Source organism: Xenopus laevis, chromosome 8L (genome assembly GCF_017654675.1).
Source record: "Xenopus laevis strain J_2021 chromosome 8L, Xenopus_laevis_v10.1, whole genome shotgun sequence".
NCBI lineage: Eukaryota > Metazoa > Chordata > Amphibia > Anura > Pipidae > Xenopus > Xenopus laevis.
The window spans coordinates 124,369,572-124,392,905 of NC_054385.1; the positions used below are offsets into that span (position 1 = coordinate 124,369,572).

General features: G+C 44.7%; 2 protein-coding genes across 2 annotated transcripts; one reads left to right on the top strand and one right to left on the bottom strand.

The window, feature by feature from the left end:
- Positions 1–339: 339 nt before the first annotated feature.
- Positions 340–12,705, bottom strand: ubqln4.L (ubiquilin 4 L homeolog). Its single transcript, NM_001087336.1, is given in 11 exon segments — positions 340–959; positions 1,346–1,523; positions 2,087–2,202; positions 3,829–3,912; positions 3,994–4,133; positions 5,646–5,871; positions 6,146–6,304; positions 6,412–6,674; positions 6,756–6,946; positions 8,995–9,146; positions 12,568–12,705. Coding segments are annotated over 11 exon segments (1,800 nt in total). The 3' UTR covers positions 340–806.
- A 511-nt stretch (positions 12,706–13,216) lies between these two features.
- lamtor2.L (late endosomal/lysosomal adaptor, MAPK and MTOR activator 2 L homeolog) lies at positions 13,217–18,891 on the top strand. Its single transcript, NM_001094652.1, is given in 4 exon segments — positions 13,217–13,325; positions 16,132–16,294; positions 16,379–16,468; positions 17,780–18,891. Coding segments are annotated over 4 exon segments (378 nt in total). The 5' UTR covers positions 13,217–13,257; the 3' UTR covers positions 17,837–18,891.
- Positions 18,892–23,334: the final 4,443 nt, after the last annotated feature.

Genomic DNA, 23,334 nt, shown 5'->3' on the forward strand with positions numbered 1-23,334 from the left:
TGAATAGAATTTTTCTAATTAGATTCGAGTTTATATAACTAGGTTCGAGTTTTTCTAATTCAAAGTTTTTCTAATTCGAATAGTTTTTTCAATTCGAATAGAGTTTTTCTAATTCGAAGAGTTTTATCAATTTGATTTGAGTTTTCGATCGATTAAATTATACCGAGCTGAGAAAATTCGATTTTATCAATAAATTTATACTGGTCAAATTTCGAGTTTATGGGAGTTTAAAAAAAAACAACGTGAATTCAAAATCCGACCCTTGATAAATGTGCCTCCCAACGTGCCACCATGCTGCTGGGAGCGGATGCTGGATTCAGCAAGAATCTGTACAGAAAATGGGGAAAAATAAAACTTGTTGATTTATTGTTAAAAATCAATCTAATGAAAATACAGCTCCAATTCATTAGGCCAATGGGGAGGGATTAAAGGCAAAAAAAAACCACAAAAAAAACTACATAACTGAAACCACCGTTTGAGCCGAGTGAATTAATCCGGGGATTAGTGAGTTAAATAGTTATTACAGGGCAGGTATGAGCAAATGTTGCTATATAGCCAGCTTGCATTATGGGTAGTTTATTAACAGCATCAGGAAGGAAAGCGGAGCTGAGGGTGACCTGTAATAGAGGGGCACTGGCCCTGGGGGGAGATGATACAGGTACTGTCCCACACGGAGCATCCTCATGTCACCTGCAATCCAAATGGAACAGTCCAATCAGCAGCCACGTCCCATGATGCTCGGCGATGGGGCATGTGAGTCAGGGAGAATGTGTTCCTGTAGATTTTGGGCAAAGCTCTGTGTCTCCTTAGGAGGGCTGGGAGCCCAACAGTCTCTCGATGGCTGCATTGATGTCTCCGCCAGTCGCTATAAGGGCCTGCACGTTTGCTTCCCGGTTGATAAAGCCCATGGCATTTAGTTGGTCCAGCTGAGACTGGAAACGGACCTCGGGGTTCTGCACCTGCATGACACAAACATTCCAGTTGGAGGCAAATCTCAGGATAGACTCCAATTTCTAAGACCCGCACCCGAACCACAATCCACATATTTAGCCACTTTGATCCACTACCCGACCCGCAAACCGCAGATCCGGTGCTGCAAACCGGAAGTGGCATCATCAAAAGTGGGCGGGCAGAAACAAGTTTCGTAAAACTTTAAAAGGAGTAAAATATAGACAATATTACATAGAATAAGACATTTAGATGAGCCCCGCAGCTGAAAATCCTTCCCTCGTTCCACAGGGGGCCCACTTTTTTTGCGGGTAACCTGACCCGTTGCAGGACTCTATCTCAGGACCTTCCCCCCTCCTGTCAATAAGCCTATAGTTAACGGTGGAACGCATCTTACCTGAGAATTACCCCCGGCCAAAAGCTGGATCATCTGCTGCATCATCTGTTGCTGGGGATTACTGCTGCTGCCCCCTGATGGAGAGGCACTTGCTGGCGAGGAGGAGGAGGCGGGGTTATCAGGGGGCGTGCTTCCGCCAGATGTGGGTGGCACCCCAGGAATGCCAAAAGAACCAAGGCTTCAAGCAGGAGAGAGAGGAAAGAGTCAGACTTTAAAGGAATTGTTGGGTATATAAAATAAAAACTGGGTAAATAGACAGGCTGTGCAAAATAAAACATGTTTCTAATATAGTTACTTAGGCAAAAATGTAATGTATAAAGGCTGGAGTGACTGGATGTGTAACATAATAGCCAGAACACTACTTCCTGCTTTTCAGCTCTCTTGCTTTCCACTGATTGGTTAACAGGCAGTTACCAATCATAACGGTTGCTTTTGAATCTGAGCTGAATGCTGAGGATCAATTACAAACTCACTGAACAGTTATGTCCCATGTTACTCCCCTTCAAGTCACTGACTAACTCAGAGTTAGAGAGCTGAAAAGCAGGAAGTAGTGTTCTGGCTATTATGTTACACATCCAGTCACTCCAGCCTTTATACATTACATTTTTGCCTAACTAACTATATTAGAAACATTTTTTATTTTGCACAGTCTATTTATTTACCCAGTTTTTATTTTTATACTGAACTGTTCCTTTAAGGAGACGCTACATGGTTAGAGACACCTGGAGAGGTTGGTCTCACCTGGTTATCAGGCCTGGGGCCTCCGTCTGCAGTGATTGAAGTCCCTGTTGGATCTGGAGCAGCGCCTGCATCGCCCTGGGGTTGCTCATTACTGACATAGATTCTGGGTTCTGCATCTGTACCATATCAAATGTTTACAAGGTAAAATATATTTCTTTAAGAATCGCCTAATTTAACCAACTCTGTCCAACAATCTATTTAAAGGGCAACTAAAGCCCTGAACATATAACTTCTAGCACACGGCTGTTTTTCAGCAGGTGGATGTTCTAGAGAATGTCCAATTTGTAGCAATTCTGCAATTGGTCTTCCTCATTTATATTTTATAGTTTTTAAAGTTATTGACCTTTTTCTTTTGCCTCTTTACAGCTTTCAAATGGGGGGGGGTCACTGACCCATCTAAAAAACAAATGCTCTGTAAGGCTACAAATGTTTTGTTATTGTTACTTTTTATTACTCATCTTTCTATTCAGGCCTCTCCTATTCATATTCCAGTCTCTTATTCAAATCAATGCATGGTTGCTAGGGTAATTTGGACCTTAGACCTTAGCAACCAGATGGCTGAAATTGCAAACTGGAGAGCTGCTGAATAAAAAGCTAAATAACTCAAAAAACTAAAATTGAAAACCAAATGCAAATTGTCTCAGAAAATCACTCTACATCATACTAAAATTGAATCTAAAGGTAAACAACCCCTTTAATATAGATGCTCGTGTGCAGTTCTTATTCACCTTTTGGGTCCTCTTGCAATACTTACAGGACGTAAGCTGTCATGCTTTTTATGATGTAGTTTTTATTTCTAAATTACACTGTTTACACTGCAAACAATTCACTCTACAATATAACAATTGTATTCCTGAACCAACAAGTGTATTTAGTTGTAATATTGGTGTGTAGGTGCATCTCAGGTCATTTTGCCTGGTCATGTGCTTTCAGAAAGAGCCTGCACTTTAGGATGGAACTGCTTTTTGGCAGGCTGTTGTTTCTCCTACTCAATGTAACTGAATGTGTCTCAGTGGGACCTGGATTTTACTATTGAGTGTTGTTCTTAGATCTACCAGGCAGCTGTTATCTTGTGTTAGGGAGCTGCTATCTGGTTACCTTACCATTGTTCTGTTAGTAGGGATGAACCGAATCCAGGATTCAGTTCGGGATTCAACCTTTTTCAGCAGGATTCGGCTGAATCCTTCTGCGTGGCCGAACCGAATCTGCATATTCAAATTAAGGATGCGGAGGGAAACTGCGTGACTTTTTGTCACAAAAAAAGGAAGTAAAAAATATTCCCACTCTTTATGCAAACATGCAAATTAGGATTCAGATTCAGTTCGGTATTTGGCTGAATCTTTCGTGAAGGATTTGGGGGTGCGGCTGAATCCAAAATAGTGGATTCGGTGCATCCCTAGTTGTTAGGCTGCTGAGGGGGGGGGGGTGATCTCACTTCAACTTGCAGTACAGCAGTAAAGAGTAACTGAAGTTTATGCACAAGTCACATGACTGAGAGCAGCTGGGAAACTGACAATATGTCTAGCCCCATGTCAGATTTCTAAATTAAATATAAAAAAATCTGTTTGCTCTTTTGAGAAATGGATTTCAGTGCAGAATTCTGCTGGAGCAGCACTATTAACTGATGCCTTTGAAAGAAAAAAACATTTTCCTATGACCGTATCCATTTAACTAGGAAGGTTGGTAACGTTGGCACATTACTATAAAAGCTGATGGGACAGACATGCCTGTGAATTCCTTACCTGCTGCAGGAAGACTGGCAGTTGGTGTCGGAGCTGTTCCTGTAGCTGTGGGTTCCCAGAGAAGATTGGAATGTTCCCCATCATCTGATAGCAAGAAGATAAAGGCCAGGCTTAGAAGCTTAAATTGCCACCAGAGGCCAAGCTTTCTCCGGTGCAGTCACTCACCTGTGCAGTAAATTCCGGGTTCTGTGCCAGGGCCTGCATCATACTCCGCGTGTAGGGGGCAGAAATCATACTCTGTATTAACTGGGGGTTTTCAGTGATCTGCTGCAACACGCCTTGCATTTCTGGGCTGTTATACGCGCCTAATGAGATGGGACACAAAAAGGGATGTCATGCATTAAAGGGGCGGCTCACCGTTAAAGGATAAGTAAACCTTTTAAAATAAGTGAATGTAAAACTGACGAAAATGCTATTCTAAGAACTTTTGCAATGTACATTCAATATTTATTTAGTATTAAAGGAGAAGGAAAGGTTAAAACGAAGTAAACCTTATCAGAAAGGTCCATCTAAATATACCAGTAAACCCCCAAAGTAGTGCTGCTCTGACTACCCTGTCAAAAGAAACACTGCATTTCGTTCCTTCTATTGTGTACACATGGGCTTCTGTATCAGACTTCCTGCCTTCAGCTTAAACCTCATTGCCCTGGGCAAGAGCATGCTCAGTTTGTTCCTCTTCCCCCGCCCCTCCCTTCTCTGCTGTAATCTGAGCCCAGAGCAGGGAGAGACTCAGGCAGGAAGTGATGTCACACCACCTTAATACTGCAGCTCCTATCCTAAACAAACAGAGAGTTTCTAGAGCTTTTTACTCAGGTATGGTAAAACATTCTACAGAATAAATATAGCATTCTAGCTTGCACTATTGCAGCTAATATATTGGCAATAAAATGCCTCCGTAGCTTTCCTTCTCCTTTAATTCCAAGATATTAAGGGATACATGTAATGTTAATATAAATGAATTTTGTTACAGCAGCACCACCTGCTGGTCAGTTTCCCACCAGTCTGACCACCAAGTAGTCAAGGAAGTTGTCAGGAGAAAGAAAGAGGCTCGTCTGATGTTCTTCTGCTTAGCAATACGATTAGAAACTTTTCTAAAATCTTTCCTAAGCAGAAGAACATCAGAGCAGCCTCTTTCTTTCTCCTGACAACTTCCTCGACTAATTGGTGGTCAGAAAATGACCAGCGGGTGGTGCTGTTGTAACTCAATTCATTCATATTAACAGTACGTGTCCCTTAATATCTTGGAATTAAAACAAATAAATAATGAATGTACATTGCAAAAGTTCTTAGAATAGCCCCCTCATCAATTTTACATTCACTTTTTAAAGGTTTACTTATCCTTTAAATTAACTTTAAATATGTTATAAATTGCTAATTCTAAGTGATTTTTCAACTGGTCTTCGTTATTTTTTTTTATTTATAGTTTTTGAATTATTAGCCTTTTTCTTCTGACTCTTTCCAGCTTTATTAAGGGGGTCATTGACCCAGTCTAAAAAAAACAAATGCTCTGTAAGGCTACTTTTTATTCATCTTTCTATCCAGGCCTCTCCTATTCATATTCCAGCCTCTTATTAAATCAGTGCATGGTTGCTGTGGTTATGTGAACCCAGACACTGCAAACTGGAGAGCTGCTGAATAAAAAGCAAAATAGCTCAAAAACTACAAATAATAAAAAATGAAAACCCGTTGCAAATTGTCTCAGAATATCCATCTCTATATCATACTAAAAGTTAACTCAAAGGTGCACAACCCCTTTAACACTGACAAGGCAAGAGGTGAGACAGTTACAAGGCGCAGGATTAGGTGCAGCTCTTTACCTGATCCCAGACTGGCAGCGTTGATGCCAAGGGGGTTGGACACAGTGGGGGCGCTTTGGCTGGTGGTAGAGCCCGTGTTGCTTTCATTGCTGGACGTCTGGTTTTGGGAAGAGGGAGAGGCGGGGTTCCAGGGGTTGGGGAGTGGCTCCCTGTTCTCCGTGCGCAGTGGCTGTGAGGCTGATCCGTCTGATCCCCCGGCCAATGCGGAAAAGGGATTATTACCAAACTGCGGGGGGAAAAAAGCAGAGCGATTGTCAAGCACATGCCAGGAGCTAAATAATCTTCAGCTGCAGAGGAAACGACCTGCTCCTATTGTTTGACCTAATTCAACAGCGAAGGAGTCGCAGTCACAAAATGTATCCGTTGTCTTTTTGCCCCAGCAACAAAGAATAAAGCACAAAAGCAGTGATATTCATTTGCACATCATTTTGACCTTTTTTTTTGGAGACTCTAACCGCTCCCCCAGCTGGTCAGCATGTGGTAAACACAAAGGCCTTTACCTGTTCTCTGGCTGCGCTGAACATCGGCTCCTGGATGTCTGTGTACATTCGACGCAAGGCGTTGTATCCACCAGGGATGCTTTCTAGGTTACTGAGGGCTCGGTCCTGGTTCCTCATCATCTCCTGCATCATAGCAGGGTTTCGGGCTAACTCCATAGTCTGAAAAAGCAAGGACATGTCGATCAAATGCAAGAAAAGCAGCAGTTGAAAAAGGTGACTAAGAAAACGGACAACGTAAACTCAGCAGAGAGACTCGACACACGTACCTGCCTCATCAGCTCTGGGTTGTTCAACATGTGGCTGATCTCCGGGTTCCTCTCCATCAGTTGCTGCATCTGGGGGTTGGCCATGATCATCTGCCTCATGAGGTCGGGGTTAGACATCATGTTTTGCACCAGGGGGTTCTCCATAATCTGGGACAGCATCTCAGGACTGGACATGAGCTGTCGCTGCATCTGCTGCTGCAGTTCCATGAAGTTGGCCGATCCCATGCCCAAGTTGCCCAATCCGGCCAAACCTCCAAAACCAGCTGCAAAGAACAACATGTCAATCATTCTGCATAGAACCCAACCAACTTCTCCCCCACCTCCCCGCACTGCACTCTACTTACACAGGAGGTTTGGGGCAGCGGGAGATCCATTTGCAGCAGTGCTGGCACCATCAGCTCTGTTGGTTCCTCCACTCCCCTCGGAGGAGCTGTTTCCAGTAGCGGGTGTCGGGGAGGTAGCGTTACCTGTCTGTGGGGAGGAGTTGGAAGCAGCAGCATCAGAAGCAGAGGAAACCCCGGATGGGTCCTGGGATCTGGAAAGGAAGATAGCAATGCTTCATTAAACTCATACACACTTGTGATAAGCAGGTAGGGTTGCAACCTGGCTGGTATTTTACCAGCCTGGCCTGTAAAAATGATGGCTGATCCCAATGTTATTAATAGGGAAAAAAGATAAATAAATAGGAAGGCCGGTATTTTTTTCCAGAAAAGGTGGCAACCCTATAAGTAGGTCAGAACCGGTACACTAACATCACTGAGATTTTGTCTGGAGAAACCTCCTGTTTGGCCACAGATCTGTATTCCCAAATTGGACAAAGCTTTTTTGGAAACACAACCAACTCTTATCTATCCATATATATTCCATAGAACCCAGCGGGAAGCCAGCAGATAACGGGAAAGGGTTAATGGAGCAGAGAAACCAGGAAAGGATTAATGGAGCAGAGAAAAGGTGAAAGGGTTAATGGAGCAGAGAGAAAGCATTATTGGAGCAGAGAAAGGGTTAATGGAGCAGAAAAAAGGGTTAATGGAGTGGTGAAAGGGTTAATGGAGTATAGACAAATACAAGATTCCTCTGCACTCAACCCATTATCAATATATTTAAGACAGAGACATTTTGTGCATACTGCTACTGAAAAATGCCTTACCCTTTAAACAAAATAGGGATTGTTTGTCCATATATTGCAATATATTTAAGCTGGCCAACTACGTCAAAGTCATCCCATATCTGGCCAGTCCTATGCTCAATTTTATCTGATTCATTAAGAATTCTATGGTTTCATTATACATTTTATAAAAGGGACGAATACGTTTTACCTGCAACATACTAGCTGCTTTCAAAGTAAAACTCCCAAACTTGGCTGCCCTTTTATTAGACACCAGTGGGATCACCTGACTATAGCTGGGAGGGGTGGGAGCTACAACATGGAGCTGGTCACTGCTCCTGTAGAACTATAACAAACAAGGGAAAGTTGTGCTCACCACTAGTTTTTAAAATCATTATCAAAGTCATCCCATATCTGGCCAGATATGGGATGACTTTGACGTAGTTGGCCAGCTTAAATATATTGCAATATATGGACAAACAATCCCTATTTTGTTTAAAGGGTAAGGCATTTTTCAGTAGCAGTATGCACAAAATGTCTCTGTCTTAAATATATTGATAATGGGTTGAGTGCAGAGGAATCTTGTATTTGTCTATATGTATTTTGTGGTCACACCCTCATTGCACCCCCGCCTAATGATTTTAAAAACTAGTGGTGAGCACAACTTTCCCTTGTTTGTTAATGGAGTGGTGAAAGCTTTAATGGAGCAGAGAAAAGGGTTAATAGCGCAGCGGGGGGATGGAAAGGGTTAATGGAGCAGAGAAAGAAGGGAAAGGGTTAATGGAGCAGAGAAAGAAGGGAAAGGGTTAATGGAGCAGAGAAACCAGGGAAAGGGTTAATGGAGCAGAGAAACCAGGAAAGGGTTAATGGAGCAGAGAAAGAATTAATGGAGCAGAGAAAGGGTGAAATGGTTAATGGAGCAGAGAAAGGGGTTAATGGAGCAGAGAAAAAGGATTAATGGAGCAAAGGGTGAAAGGGTTAATGGAGCAGAGAAAATGGAAGGGGTTAATAGAGAAGCGGGGGGGAAATGGAAAGGGTTAATGGAGCAGAGAGAAAAAAAGGAAAGGGTTAATGGAGCAGAGAAAAGGGTTAATGGAGCAGAGAGGGGGAAAAAGGGAAAGGGTTAATGGAGCAGAGAGGAAAAAGGGAAAGGGTTAATGGAGCAGAGAAGAGTCAGCAGTTCAAAGCTCATCTCCTGGAATGTGGCAACAGTTTTCTCCATGTCAAATTGTGTAAGAAATGGGGGTCACAGGCACAGAACAGCTTCACTACTACTCCTACTACATGCTACATATAATGGGGACGAATGATTAAAGGGGATATAAAGAAAAATAAAGGGACAGCAACCTTGCGTACAGTCATTTAAATAAAGTATATTGAGCTGCGAGCTGTACAAACTACAACTCCCAGAATTCCTCCAGTGAGCTACAACATATATATATATATACACACACACACATATACACCGCAGCACTTACTTCTGTGCAGTTTTGATGACTAAATGTACGGTGAGGCCATCTTTGATGCCGTGCTGGTTCAGCGTGTCCCCATCTTTCAGGATCTTCCCGGCAAAGATCAGAACCAGCTGATCCCGTTTCGCTTTGAACCGCCTGGAGATCTCTTCCTTGAACTGGAACAGACAAACAGAAGTGAAGCCGCTACATAAAGGCTAGCAGTCTGAATCAGCAGTGCATGGGGATTTACTGTGTGTTTTGCACGCTGCTGATAAGACTCACGAGACTAATTAGGCAAACGAGTAACTGTGTGTAATGATGTAAAGCCTGTGAGTGCAGCGGAGGATCCTGGGAACTGTAAGTGTGTGACGCCTGATGGGGAGAGGAGGTCACACCAGGGAATGTCACTTAGTCACAAGGGGAAAGAGACTGCTTCCAGCTGCAGAGCCACAGAACAGCTCTTCTCTGTAGGTCTGGAGTCACACATAGGGCTCCACTACACAGCAGAGTATTTGTATGACTTATTGTGTCCCTTACACTACATTCTCTGTATGGATTTATATATACACTGTATATATGCTGATGGGTGGAAGCTGCCATACTGTATGTACATCCCAATGTAATCTCTGCAGGACACTGCTTTTAACTCTCTCCGCTGCTTCCCATACATTCTAGCTGAGCTCTATTCATCACACGCTCTGGCTACACCCCATCTCTATGGCTGAGCTCTGCCTTTTTCTTGCTATTGTCCCGAAGCTGAGCTTCATTTTTCATCTAAGATCTTATCTCTACATGAGATTCACCTCCTTCTCTCAAGCAGAACTTCATGTATCTCATTGCCCTTTCAAGCCAAGCCCCATTCAGTTCTTACATTGAGTTCCAACTACTTCTCTCAGCCTAAGCTCCACATAATCATAGATGAGCTCCATCACTACCAGTCTGAGCTCAGCTGCTGTTGCTGAGACTGAATCCATCTCTATGTCTCCCCCTCAGTTCCATCTGTATCTCCCAAACTTCTTATCTCCCTCTCCAGTTTTGCTCAATCTCCTGCAAAGCTCCATGTTAATCTCATGTACAGCAGCATCTCTTCCACACCATTTAGTTTCATGCTGACCTCCACTCCAACCATTCTCAGGATGAGCTCTAGTTTTTACTCTGTGAGGCTCCATCACACTTACAGCATTAACCATCCTCTCAGGCTCAGGACCAAATCCATCTCTCCCCATTGGCTCCCTCTTTAAGTTCACTTCAATTTCCACTCTCTCAAGCTCCACCCCACCTTTATCCCTGCAGCTTACAGCTCCCCTCTCTGGCTGCACTCTACTGTCTGTCTCCCTCTCACTGAGACAGGGCTTCCTCCGAGGCCTCTCATTTCCCTCAGCCAAGCTAAGATGTCACTCTCCAACTAGCACTGCCAGATCCTCTGGTTCACTCTGGGCTCTCCCTCTGACACGCAGCTTCATTTCTTTGTGCAGATGAGAGCCTTCTCTAAGACTGATCCTTCTTTGCGGTCAGACTATGCGCCTCTCTTTCAGACTAAATATCTCTTTCTCTACCAGTCCAAGTTCTTCTCTCTCAGACTAATTTTCCCTTTTCTATAAAAACTGGGCCCCTCTATCACTCACCCATCCCTCTCTCTACCAGACTCATCACCTTTCTCCATAAGGTCCCTCTCTCTCATTCAACTTTTGTTTCTGGGCTTCTGACTCTCTTGCTTTAACAGACTAGGCTCCTGTCTCTCTCTATTAGACTGGGCTCCTTTCCTTTCTCTCTCTCTATTAGACTGAGCTCCTGGCTCTCTCTCTCTCTCTATTAAACTGGGCTCCTGTCTCTCTCTCTATTAGACTGGGCTCCTGACTGTCTCTCTATTAGACTGGGCTCCTGACTGTCTCTCTATTAGACTGGGCTCCTGACTGTCTCTCTATTAGACTGGCTCCTATCTCTCTCTCTCTCTCTCTATTAGACGGGTTCATATCTCTCTCTATTAGACTGGCTCATATCTCTCTCTATTAGACTGGCTCCTATCTCTCTCTCTATTAGACTGGCTCCTCTCTCTCTCTCTATTAGACTGGCTCCTATCTCTCTCTCTATTAGACTGGCTCCTCTCTCTCTCTATCAGACTGGGCTACTGTCTCTCTCTCTCTCTATTAGACTGGGCCCCTCTCTCTATTAGACTGGCTCCTATCTCTCTCTCTATTAGACTGGGCTCCTCTCTCTCTATTAGACTGGCTCCTATCTCTCTCTCTATTAGACTGGCTCCTATCTCTCTCTATTAGACTGGGCTCCTCTCTCTCTATTAGACTGGCTCCTATCTCTCTCTCTCTCTATTAGACTGGCTCCTATCTCTCTCTCTCTCTATTAGACTGGCTCCTATCTCTCTCTCTCTATTAGACTGGCTCCTATCTCTCTCTCTCTCTCTCTATTAGACTGGCTCCTATCTCTCTCTCTCTATTAGACTGGCTCCTATCTCTCTCTCTCTATTAGACTGGCTCCTATCTCTCTCTCTCTATTAGACTGGCTCCTATCTCTCTCTCTATTAGACTGGCTCCTATCTCTCTCTATTAGACTGGGCTCCTCTCTCTCTATTAGACTGGCTCCTATCTCTCTCTCTCTCTATTAGACTGGCTCCTATCTCTCTCTCTATTAGACTGGCTCCTATCTCTCTCTCTCTATTAGACTGGCTCCTATCTCTCTCTCTCTATTAGACTGGCTCCTATCTCTCTCTCTATTAGACTGGCTCCTATCTCTCTCTCTATTAGACTGGCTCCTATCTCTCTCTCTCTCTATTAGACTGGCTCCTATCTCTCTCTCTATTAGACTGGCTCCTATCTCTCTCTCTCTCTATTAGACTGGCTCCTATCTCTCTCTATTAGACTGGCTCCTCTCTCTATTAGACTGGCTCCTATCTCTCTCTCTCTCTATTAGACTGGCTCCTATCTCTCTCTCTATTAGACTGGCTCCTATCTCTCTCTCTCTCTATTAGACTGGCTCCTATCTCTCTCTCTATTAGACTGGCTCCTATCTCTCTCTATTAGACTGGCTCCTCTCTCTCTCTATTAGACTGGCTCCTCTCTCTCTCTCTATTAGACTGGCTCCTATCTCTCTCTCTCTCTCTATTAGACTGGCTCCTATCTCTCTCTCTATTAGACTGGCTCCTATCTCTCTCTCTATTAGACTGGCTCCTATCTCTCTCTCTATTAGACTGGCTCCTATCTCTCTCTCTCTCTCTCTATTAGACTGGCTCCTATCTCTCTCTCTATTAGACTGGCTCCTATCTCTCTCTCTCTCTCTCTCTCTCTCTCTCTATTAGACTGGCTCCTCTCTCTCTCTCTATTAGACTGGCTCCTATCTCTCTCTCTCTCTCTATTAGACTGGCTCCTATCTCTCTCTCTATTAGACTGGCTCCTATCTCTCTCTCTATTAGACTGGCTCCTATCTCTCTCTCTATTAGACTGGCTCCTATCTCTCTCTCTCTCTATTAGACTGGCTCCTATCTGTCTCAGCCTGTGCCCGGCCTCTATGAGAGTGAACATTCTTTTCAGTGTGGGTTTGGCCCAGTCTCCCCTAGTCAAAGGATGTCGGTATAACGCTCCTCACCTCCAGGACACACGCCGTTTCCCCAATGACAATCTCCTCCTTGTCCTTGGGCGTCTTGACGGTGACACGAATAAGTCCTTTAGCCGGAGCCTGCCCGGTAGTACCAGAGGCCGCACCATCAGCGCCGCTCTCCGCCATCTTCTCTGCACCCGCCCACCCCGAGGAGGAGCAATAGGAAGAAGGAAAGCCGCGGACAGAGGATTATAGGCTTTCTATGGCTGGCAAAGCTCCTGCCGTTGCCCTTACCCCATTGCTTCATAGCGACACCTACTGGCACGTAGGACCAATCACACACAGAAGTTCCAGCTCTGCTGCGTCATGTTTCATGTCACCTGACACCCTCATCCAATGACAAGACAGTACAACAGAGAGGCTTGAACAATAACATGCGATGTGACCAATTACAAACGGACTAAATAGTTGTATTTCTTTGACTCTTGTTTTGCATTTCACGCCCTTGTGTTACCATAATAACAGCCGACCCAGTTTTTTTTTTAGCAGATCTATATGAAGGCGCCATGAGTTATTTGGATATACATATGGGCGGAAAGGATTTCTATGTAGATTGTCTAAAAGGGGTTTAGCATTCTCAGCGCGTCAGACTCCATTACCCATCATGCCCATCGCCTACTTCCTGTAGGATTGCTCACGTGACAGTGTGACAGGTTAGGCTGCAGCACTGAGCGGATTATGTTGCGGCCCAAAGCGCTGACCCAGGTTCTGAGCCAGGCCAACACCGGTGGAGTTCAGAGCACTCTGTGAGTAACGGATCCCTCGCACCTCTCCCGGAGTAACAGTCTGATTCCTGTCTGTCCTACTTCTCCCGGCATCCTTCTCTACTTCCTGCTCCCACATCTCGGTGCATTTACCTCTGGCCCATTGCCTTTCTCTCTACTCCAGCGCCGGCCTCCCAGCATTTTGCCCCCAAACCTGGTTCTTTATTCCAGTCGCTTCTTACTGTCCCGCTGTATTCCCTTGTCCATCCCTGTTCCATACTTTCCCTGCTGCCTGCCCTCTCTCCTTGCTGCTGCTGCCACCCTATTTTGCTGCCTGCCACCCCCTCCCTGCTACCTGCCACCCTCCCTCCCTCCCTGCTGCCTCCCTCCCTCCCAACCTGCCACCCCTCCCTACTGCTTGCCAACCAACCTGCCACCCTCCCTCCCTGCTGCCTGCCACTCTCCCTCCCAACCTGCCACCCTCTCTTTGCTGCCTGCCAACCACCCTCCCAACCTGCCACCCTCCCTCCCTGCTGCCCGCCACCCTAACTTGCTGCCTGCCAACAACCCTCCCTCCCTGCTCATGCTGCCTCCCAGTCAGGGTTACCAGGTCCAATTTATAAAACCAGCCAAAGTCAGCTAAAAAAACAGCCCAAAACTAACCAAGACGCACTTCAAAAGTAGCCCAAAAATAACCCTAATATGTGCAGTGAAAAAAAAGTATAAAAAAAATAAATGAATATATATGAAAATACGCCTTTTTCAAATTCAAGTCAAGAGTGAGTTTATTCAGTAGCGTCACTAGAGGGGGCGGGCCCTGGTGCGTGGCGCGCAGCCGGGCCCCACCCCCTCCGTACGGCCGCATTTGTCAGTGGCGCGTGAGCTGCTGGGGGCCCTGAGGGGGTGCAGCCCTGGCCCGCTCGCACCCCCTGTTCCCCCGGTAGTTCTGCCACTGAGTTTATTGTCATTTCATCCATATACGTTTGTACATTACACAGTGAAACAAAACAACGTTCCTCTAGGACCATGGTGCTACACACAACATAGATGTACCGGACAACAGACAAAAAGTGCAAGTGCAAAAATATGCAACTTCTGCAAGACAGGTCAGCATAGTGCAGGGACAGGACAAGACACACTCAGCAGATGTAATATGTTAAGTAAATAAGGCTAAACGTCAGACATGATGGGGGTATCACTGTGACATGACAGTAGTAAGAACATGATAAAGAACATGATAAAGTGCAGATGTGCTCATAGAGAACAATTGTATCCAATGGCTATTTATTTATACAACGGCTGTGTAACGTTGTGGTATATAGTGAGGTCAGATGGAGTGTGTGTGAGTGAGATCTGTCCGGTCCCTGAGTATTCAGGAGCCTTATGACTTGGAGGAAGAAACTGTTACTCAGTCTGGTAGTGAGGGCCCTAATGCTTCTGTACCTTTTTCCAGATGGCAGGAGTGCGAACAGTGAGTGTGAGGGGTGTGTTGGATCAGACACAATGCTGGTGGCTTTACGGATGCAGCGAGTGGTGTAAATGTCCGTGATGGAAGGAAGAGAGACACCTATGATCTTCTCTGCTGTCTTCACTGTCCTCTGTAGGGTCTTGCGCTCCATGACAGTGCAGTTCCCAGGCCAGACAGTGATACAGCTGCTTAGGATGCTCTCGGTAGTCCCTCTGTAGAAGGTTTTGAGTATGGATGGTGGGAGATGGGATTTCCTCCGCTTGCGCAGAAAGTACATTTTCACTGTTTTTCGCATTTTTTCATGAAGCAAAATGGGACAGATTCGGCGGTTACCAGGGCGTAACTACGGGGGGGGGGGGCAGGAAGTATAGGGCATAATACATATACAATTTCAATAAATATTGGTAAAACAGCTCAACCTCTATACATTTTAGTGGGCAGCAGATTTTTGCCCCAAAATTGTTAAGGAAAGTCACCAGAAAATGCTTAAAGGACCAGTAGCATCAATTTTTTAAAAAAAAAAATAAAAAAAAAAATTAGTTAGTATAGAATGAAAAAAACCCACAAGGACAAAGTAAACGTTTAAATCGCTAAGTCTTTATTAAGAAATAATTTACCGAAACTCCGCTTGCGCTCCTCTTCAGAAAAGGCGATCTATCATGCGGCGCTCGATTTCTCCTCCCTGCCTTCCTTATAGGAGATAGCCAGGGAGGAGAAATCGTGCACCGCATGATGGATTATCGCCCTGTCGCCTTTTCTGAAGCGGAGTTTCGGTAAGTTATTTCTTAATAAAGGCTTAGCGATTTAAAAGTTGAATTTGTCTTTGTTGTTTTTTTTTTTGTTCTATACTAATGATTTTTTTGTTAAAATGTATGTTACTGATCCTTCAAGTGTTACGGGAGACTGGTACACAGCCCAAAATCTGGTAACTGTCGCCTTCTACACAAGTCAGTCCCATTGCATGCTGGGCAGTGTAGTCTTACATTAAACTTGGCAGTTGGCAAATTGTTAAATAAAAATGACATTACCCAGCATGCATTGGGAGGCGCAGGCTTGTCACATTTGGGCAATAAAAAACCCAAAAGTAGCCCAAAACCATACCTTGGCTAGTTTGTACTTTCAAAACCCACCTGGTCTTTAAATTAGTAGCCCAATTTGGCTGGAAACCGCCAACCTGGCAACCTTGAGGAGCAGTCTTCCCACTGCCTTCCTGTATCACTGCATTACCCAGTTTCCATTGCGGCCCCGTCTTTGCTTCCACTAACTCTGCACCAATGCCAGTCCCTTGCCCTGATATTATCGGTATATCTCCCCGCTGCCTTGTCATTGGTCCCATGAAAGTCCAAAGAAAACCTCAGTGACTGTGCTTGTTTTTGCCAGGCTGCTGAACAATGAAGGCTCTCTACTTGCATATTCTGGTTATGGTGACACAGATGCCCGAGTTACAGCTGCTATTGCTAGCAACATATGGGCTGCCTATGATAAGAACGGCCACCAGGCATTCAACGAGGACAATCTTAAACTCATCCTTATGGACTGCATGGTGGGTGAGCAGAGGTAGCCGCTTTATGGAGCCAGGCAGCAGCCAGCACAGCGCTAGTTAATCTTCTTTCTCTGTGACCTGCAGGAGGGCCGCGTAGCAATCACAAGAGTGTCTAACCTGCTGCTGTGCATGTATGCCAAAGAGACTGTTGGATTTGGAATGCTGAAAGCCAAGGTAAGAGAGCAGGAAGCATTGAGTGCATATACAGTGCAGCTATTTCCTATTAGGTTAACACGAGTGCCCATTTATTCTCAGCCTGTTCCAGGCAAAGCTGGAAACTCCTTCACTGAATCTAGAACTTGCTGGATCCTCTGAACGTCCAATTTGGGGCACATGCAGAACGTGCAGATCAGGAACACCAGGAGGCACCTTTATCAAGGGTCGAATTTTGAATTCATGTTTGTTTTTATTAAAACTCTCATAAACTCGAAATTCGACTTACCAAAATGTATTGGTTTAAAAAACTTGACTTTGACAGTTTTGACCATAAAAATAAATTTCAACTTTTCAATTCGACCCTTGATAAATCTGCCCCTAGGAGTCCCAAGCTGCATTTTCCTCCTGCATTAAAGGAGATTGTTCACCTTTTAGTATGAAGTAGAGACGGATATTATGGGACGATTTGTAATTGTTTTTTTTTTTATTTGCCTTCTTCTTCTGACTATTTCAGCTTTCAAATGGGGGTCACTGACCCCATCTAAAAACAAATGCTCTGTAAGGCTACAAATGTATTGCTATTGCTGATTTTTTATTACTCCTCTTTCTATTCATTCCTCTCCTATTCATATTCCAGTCTCTTATTCGAATCAATGCATGGTTGCTAGGGTAAAATGTACCCTAGCAACAAGAATCGTGAAACTGCAAACTGGAGAGCTGCTGTATAAAAAGCAAAATAACTCAAAAACCACAAATAATAAAAAATGAAAACCGATTGCAAATTGTCTCAGAATATCACTCTCTACATCATACTAAAAGTTACAGATGAACAACCCTTTTAGGTTTGGGGCAGACAGGCAGATTCGGGGGGAGATTTAGTCGCCTGGCGACTAATCGTCTCTTCGTCGGGGCTACAATCTCCCCAAACTGCCTTCCATCTGCTTGAATGAAAAATCGCCTGCACTAATGCATTTGCGGCGCTTTGATTTCCAAGGTCGCCCGAAGTTTCCTTGTGAGGCAACTTTGGGGTGACTTCAGAAATCGAAGCGCCGCGAGTGCATTAGGGCAGGCCAAACTACTAGTAGTTTGGCTAGGAGTCTGGTAGTGTGGCTAGTAGTAGTCTGGCTAGTATCTGGTAAATGAAGTCATAGGGGCACTTAAACATGTGGGTTGGCCAATAAATTGCTTAGAGGGCCACATGTAACCCATCGTGGACTCCCCTGCTCTTTGTGTGTATGTTATGAATACAGATCTGTAAAATCAATTGCTTTCATGTTTATTTTCCTTTGAGTGTTACAACTTGCCCTTCTTGTTTGGGATCATTCCTAGGCCCAGGCGCTGGTTTATTACTTGGAAGAACCTCTCAACCAGGTGTCGTCTGCCTAAGAGGAGCAGCACAGTGTATGTCAGAATGGGAAATGAACTGTATGGAGGTAACTGAGCCCCTGTACTGAAGGAGGAGCATTATCTGAAGCAGCAGCACTTCTGTAGTCTGTCACGTGTCTCATTTCTTCCCCCCCGCCCCGGCAACAGCGAAGCCCACAGAAACCCCCTGGCAACACAAACCTACCTTACTGTAAGGGCTTTGCTTTTATATGTGCTTCTATATGTGCTTCTATGACCGGGGCGGACTGCACAATCGTATGCCATTGGAATCTATAGATCGGTTATATACTGAACTACAGTTCCCAGCATCCCTCCTCAGCCCATGCTGTCAACTGCAGTTCTTTTCATATACACACGACTGGATCACCATTTGTTCACTGAAGAAGATGAATTTGTATCTTTGCTCATCATTTATAAACCCGTCCCATAATTTGGATCTTCCTAGATAACAGGTTTCTGTATATGGATAGGATTACTCTTCATCTTCCCATAGATCGTATAATGTAGGGGGTACAACTTATTGGGCCATTGAACATTCCATCTCTGGATTTTTAACTATTAATGGGGGCTGCCCTGTTCCTTATCTCAGCAGCAGTGAATCTGCTCCATCTCCATAGACTCTCTCTCTGCAGCACCTCTAGTGGCCATAAGCTAAAAGTGCACTTAGCAGATAAATAGGACACAATAAAGGCCTAAGGTACTTATTTATCAGAAGATGAAATAGAGCTGGTCATACACAAATTCTACACGACAAATCGCTTCTTCCTCGGGCCGACAATCTCCCCAAACTGCCTTCCCCTGGGGGAAGGCACACCCGGTGCTTCATCTTCCCAAAGTTGCTTCACGAGGAAACAGGCGACCAGGAAAACGAAGCGCAGCGTGTGCCTTCCCCCAGGCGATTTTCATTTTAGCCGGCAGAGGGCAGGGGGAAGGCAGTTCGGTGAGATTGTTGCCCTGAAGAAGAGGAGATTTGTCGTTGGGGTGACTAATCTCCCCGAATCTGCTCGTGTGGCCTGAACCTTATTGTGGAGTATTGATTAAATGGTTGTTGGGGCAATGTAACTGGTCAGTCCAGTATATTATCGGTTATGATCCTAATCAGACCTTTGAAGTAACAATGGAAACCAGTTTCCCAGCCTGAGCGGAGATCAACCTGAAAACCAGGAAAGCTGGCAATTTGCAGCGCTTGGTTCTGTGTTGCTGCACACGGACAGAGACTGTTAAATATGGAAACAAGAAGCGCTGATTTCAACTATTTACTTCTCTCCGCCTCATTAAAGGGGTTGTTCACCTTTAAATTAAGTTGTAGTATGATGCAGAGAGTGATATTCTGAGACAATTTGCAATAGTTTTTATTTAAGGTTTTTGAGTTATTTAGCTTTTTATTCAGCAGCTCTTCAATTTGCAAAAGCTGCAAAGAGTCAGAAGAAAAAATCAAATAACTATTAAACTGTAAAAAATAGATAATGAAGACCAATTGAAAAGTTGCTTGGAATTGTCCATTCTATAATATACTTGAACGGTGAACCACCCCTTTAATATTATTAGGAAGAGAGAAACGATCCAAACACTAGTGTGCCCTTACCCTACAGATTCCTGTAGAAAATTGCTTAAAGGGGATCTATCGTGAAAATGAAAATTTAATATAAGCTTCATCTCACTGAAAGTAAAGCTCCCCATAGAGGTGACGATTCTTCTTGCCGAACGACCGATTTTAGGGAATTCCGACCAATCCTTTGAAATTATCGTGCGGTTAGTGGGATTCGAACGATCGTACGTCTTACGATTTTTCAGCCGACATCTGTCAGGAAATTGATCGGCCAGGTCAAAAAATCTTTGTCGGTCCCAGTGCAATGTATCTATGTTTGCAGGGCCAAGCAGGCAGCTCCCCTTTGTTTTCCTGGCAAATTGGTCTTTTTAGTTGATGGTCAATTCGTAAGATCGTTCCGGGAAAATCGTGGTCTCACGATGAGGATCTGATCTTTTAAAAATCTCAACATCTATGGGCAGCTTTACTCTTCATGCTGACGTCTGAGTCAGATTTTGATTGGCAGGTAGGTATCATACATCTTTTAGAGGAGTTCCCTTTCTTAGCAGAATAACTCAAATAACCAACTCCAGCACAAACAAAAGGTACCAAAATATCAAACCTTCTTTGATTAATGACTCTGGCAAACACCCTGCATGCAGAGTAACAGGATTTCCATCAGAGCCTGTTATTTTTAAAACGTGAGCACCTCACGTCCCCCAAAGGATGTATTAGACCTAACTGTCAATCAAAAACTGACTCCACCCACTGCATGAAGAGGGAATGTAGAGAGACAGGTTGCTCAGAGGGGGAAAGTGAAGAGAAACTTGATTATTTTATAAACGGTACAGAATATTTAATTGACTGTATTTAGAAAGTTTCTTATTTCTGCGAGATGACGCTTATATTAAATTTTCATTTTAGTGATAATTCCCTTTAAGCACTGGGCACTCAGAGAGTTGGCTCTACTGCTCCCAGCCTGTGTTTTTTTCTGCAGAAGTGGAGACGACACTCCTTGTGCCCAGGGCCTTAGTGTTTTCTGTTACCTGATATATCTCGTCATATAGTAGCAATACAATGGGACAAAAATCATACAATCGGTCTATATACAAACCAGCCTTGACTCTCTTATACACAGTGTCCATATACGCACAGATAATATTTTACGAAAATAATTTTCGATATTGAGTGAGTGTATGGTGGGAAAAGTGCCGACCGATATCAGCAGAAGACTTGGATATCGGTCGGCTCGTCGATTGCGCTGGATGGAAAATTTTGATCAGGTGCCTTTGAAGGGACCCAAACATCAGCCATTGTTAGTGCTGAATATATCTGACGATTCAGCTCTACACGTGTGTATTGAAAAAAATGATCTTTCCTGGAAAGAAGATCTTTTCCAAGAAAGATCGTAATTGTTACGTCTATGGCCACTAGGGACTAGTGATGTGTGGATCAGGCATTTCCTGACCAGCAACGGCCCCCGAACCACGAGCCCGACTTCTGGGTTCCTTTTATTGACCTGCGCCGCCCCGCGGATGACATCACAAAATGGGCAGGGTGAGAGGCGCGGGTCTATAAAAGCTCAACCCGGAAGTCGGAACCCAGCATTTGGGGAAAGGAAAGGAGCATGCGAGGTCGGCCCAAACCCGTGGGTATTGGGCCGGCCTGCAAATCACTACTAGAGACAGACAATGAAAAACTCTCCCTGTAAAGAAACAGTCTAAGGATCCGTTCCTCCACTGCTTCATAGGAATACATTGCCTCAGCTCAGGTGCAATCAAAAAACACAAGATTTTGCATTTTGCTCCAAAATCTTCCGCGTCTGTCTGCATCCGAGCCGAGGCAATGTGTTTGGGTGCGGGCAGCAGTGGAGGAGCAAATCCACATCGTCTCTCCCTAGATTAATGTTGGTACAGCCGACTGATTAAGAAATCTTCCTTATGAGTAGGTTCTATTTGTTTCGTGTACATAGGACATTCCTGCGCTGCTAGGCTAACACTCATTAACTAGATGGGAAGTCTCTTCAGCAGGGTGCAACCGCCGCTCAGGGAACTCATGAATTCTTTCACTTTGCCAGTTTTATTCAGGGGGTGTTAAAATCCCAGTGTAGGGCCCTCCATTTCCTAATGAATTTGTTCCTCTAAAATTTGAGTACCACGGGCCTAACAATAAGGGAATCAGAACCCTCTAGGGGTGTTCAGATGTGCAGTTTCCATATAATTTTCCAAAGAAACCATCTTCCCAGATCTTTGCCATGGGGCGCAGGTAGGGTTGCCATCTGACCTGTATTTTACTTGCCTGGCCGGTAAAAATGATGGTGGATCCCAATGTTATTAATAGGGAAAAAAGATAAATATATATGAAGGCCAGTATTTTTAACCCAGAACAGGTGGCAACCCTAGGCGCTGGCTGTAGGAGAATAAGGACTGGGCCTTAAGCTCTATTTTGGTAAACACCAATTTGGTGATATTAGTGGGTGACAGGAGCTTATAATTAATTAGATCTGAAGGAAGCACCTCGTTTCCTCTGGCAGTCATCACAGTGCCCAGGGAGAAAGAAGAGTGATATACAGAGCAAAGTGTTATAAGAAACACCTCCTATATCCAGTTAATGCTCAGAAGCCCCGAGAGAGAGTTGCTGAACTGTAAGTCCCATATAGTAGTGTAAAACTGCTTATACCATAAAGGCTTCAAAATAAATAAATGAATGAATGAAAGGAAATAGTGCTCAGGATAATGGTCTGAGTGCCAGGGCTCTTTTAGGGCAGCAGGGTGCAAAAGCAGAGAGGGGGTTAAAGGTGCAGGGTAAACTCTCTGCCAGCTTTCAGCCAGGACTCCCGTTCTCTAACTCCTGCCTTACGGTGGTGGCACACCTGAAGATTTGGGGGAAATCAGTCGCCCAACGACAAATCTCCTCTTCATCGGGCGACTAATCTCCCTGAGATGACTTTCCACCGGCAAGAATGTGAATCTCAGGCGGGACGGCATTCGGAATGCTCTGTTTTCCCAAATTGCCCCACGAGGAAACTTCGGGCGAGTTTAGAAAACTGAAGCGATCCATATGCCATCCCACCGGCGATTCACATTCTTGCCGGCGGGAAGTCATTTCGGGGAGATTAGTCGCCCGAAGAAGAGGAGATTTGTCACTTGGGCCAGATTTGTCAGTGTGTCATCACCCTTAAGATGGCCAAAGATCCGATCGTTTGAATCCTCGAATGATCGGACTTTACCCTCTGCTGACCTGCCACTAACCATTCAGATCAAATAAAATTGAAAGAACAGATCAGCCGATGTTCTGCCCCTGACAGCAATCAAACGAAAGTTATGTCCGACCAAAGCTAGAGACAGTCTCCCACTGAAAATCGTACGATCGGCAATACACGCAGAGATATTACCCGCAGCCGACAGAAATCTTTTTACCTGTCCGATCGACCAAACGACCATGACGGGACTCTCCACACATGGTCCGAAAATCTTACGAATCCTTGATTCGTACGATCGGATCTTTGCGTCTATGGCCAGCTTTATAGACCGGGCCTGCACATGCTTGTGTACATTAGAGCCCAGGAGCTTGTTTACCAAACACTTGGAAGGGAGATCAGAGGAGATCATGTTTATCTTGTGTTTGGACGGTTGGTGGCTGATGTTGACACACACTCAGATAGAGAGATTAAATGGATACAGACACACAGATACAGGGATTCAGAAGATCACACACACAGGCTGTGAGAGATTGAGAAGATAATGCAGGGCAGCCAGGCAGGGAAGGAGTTAACAGCTGGTGGTTGCTTACTACACCCAGGCCTTTACAAGCTGCACTCTGTTACCTGTTCAACCTGAAAATCGACACCTACCCAGCCAGGGAAGCAAAACGACAACGCTACGCCCACTGAGTCACAAGCCTGCACCTCTCTCCACCTGTTAGACCAGCGTCTATCCATCTGCAGACTGTACCAAAGCTATGCCAGGAA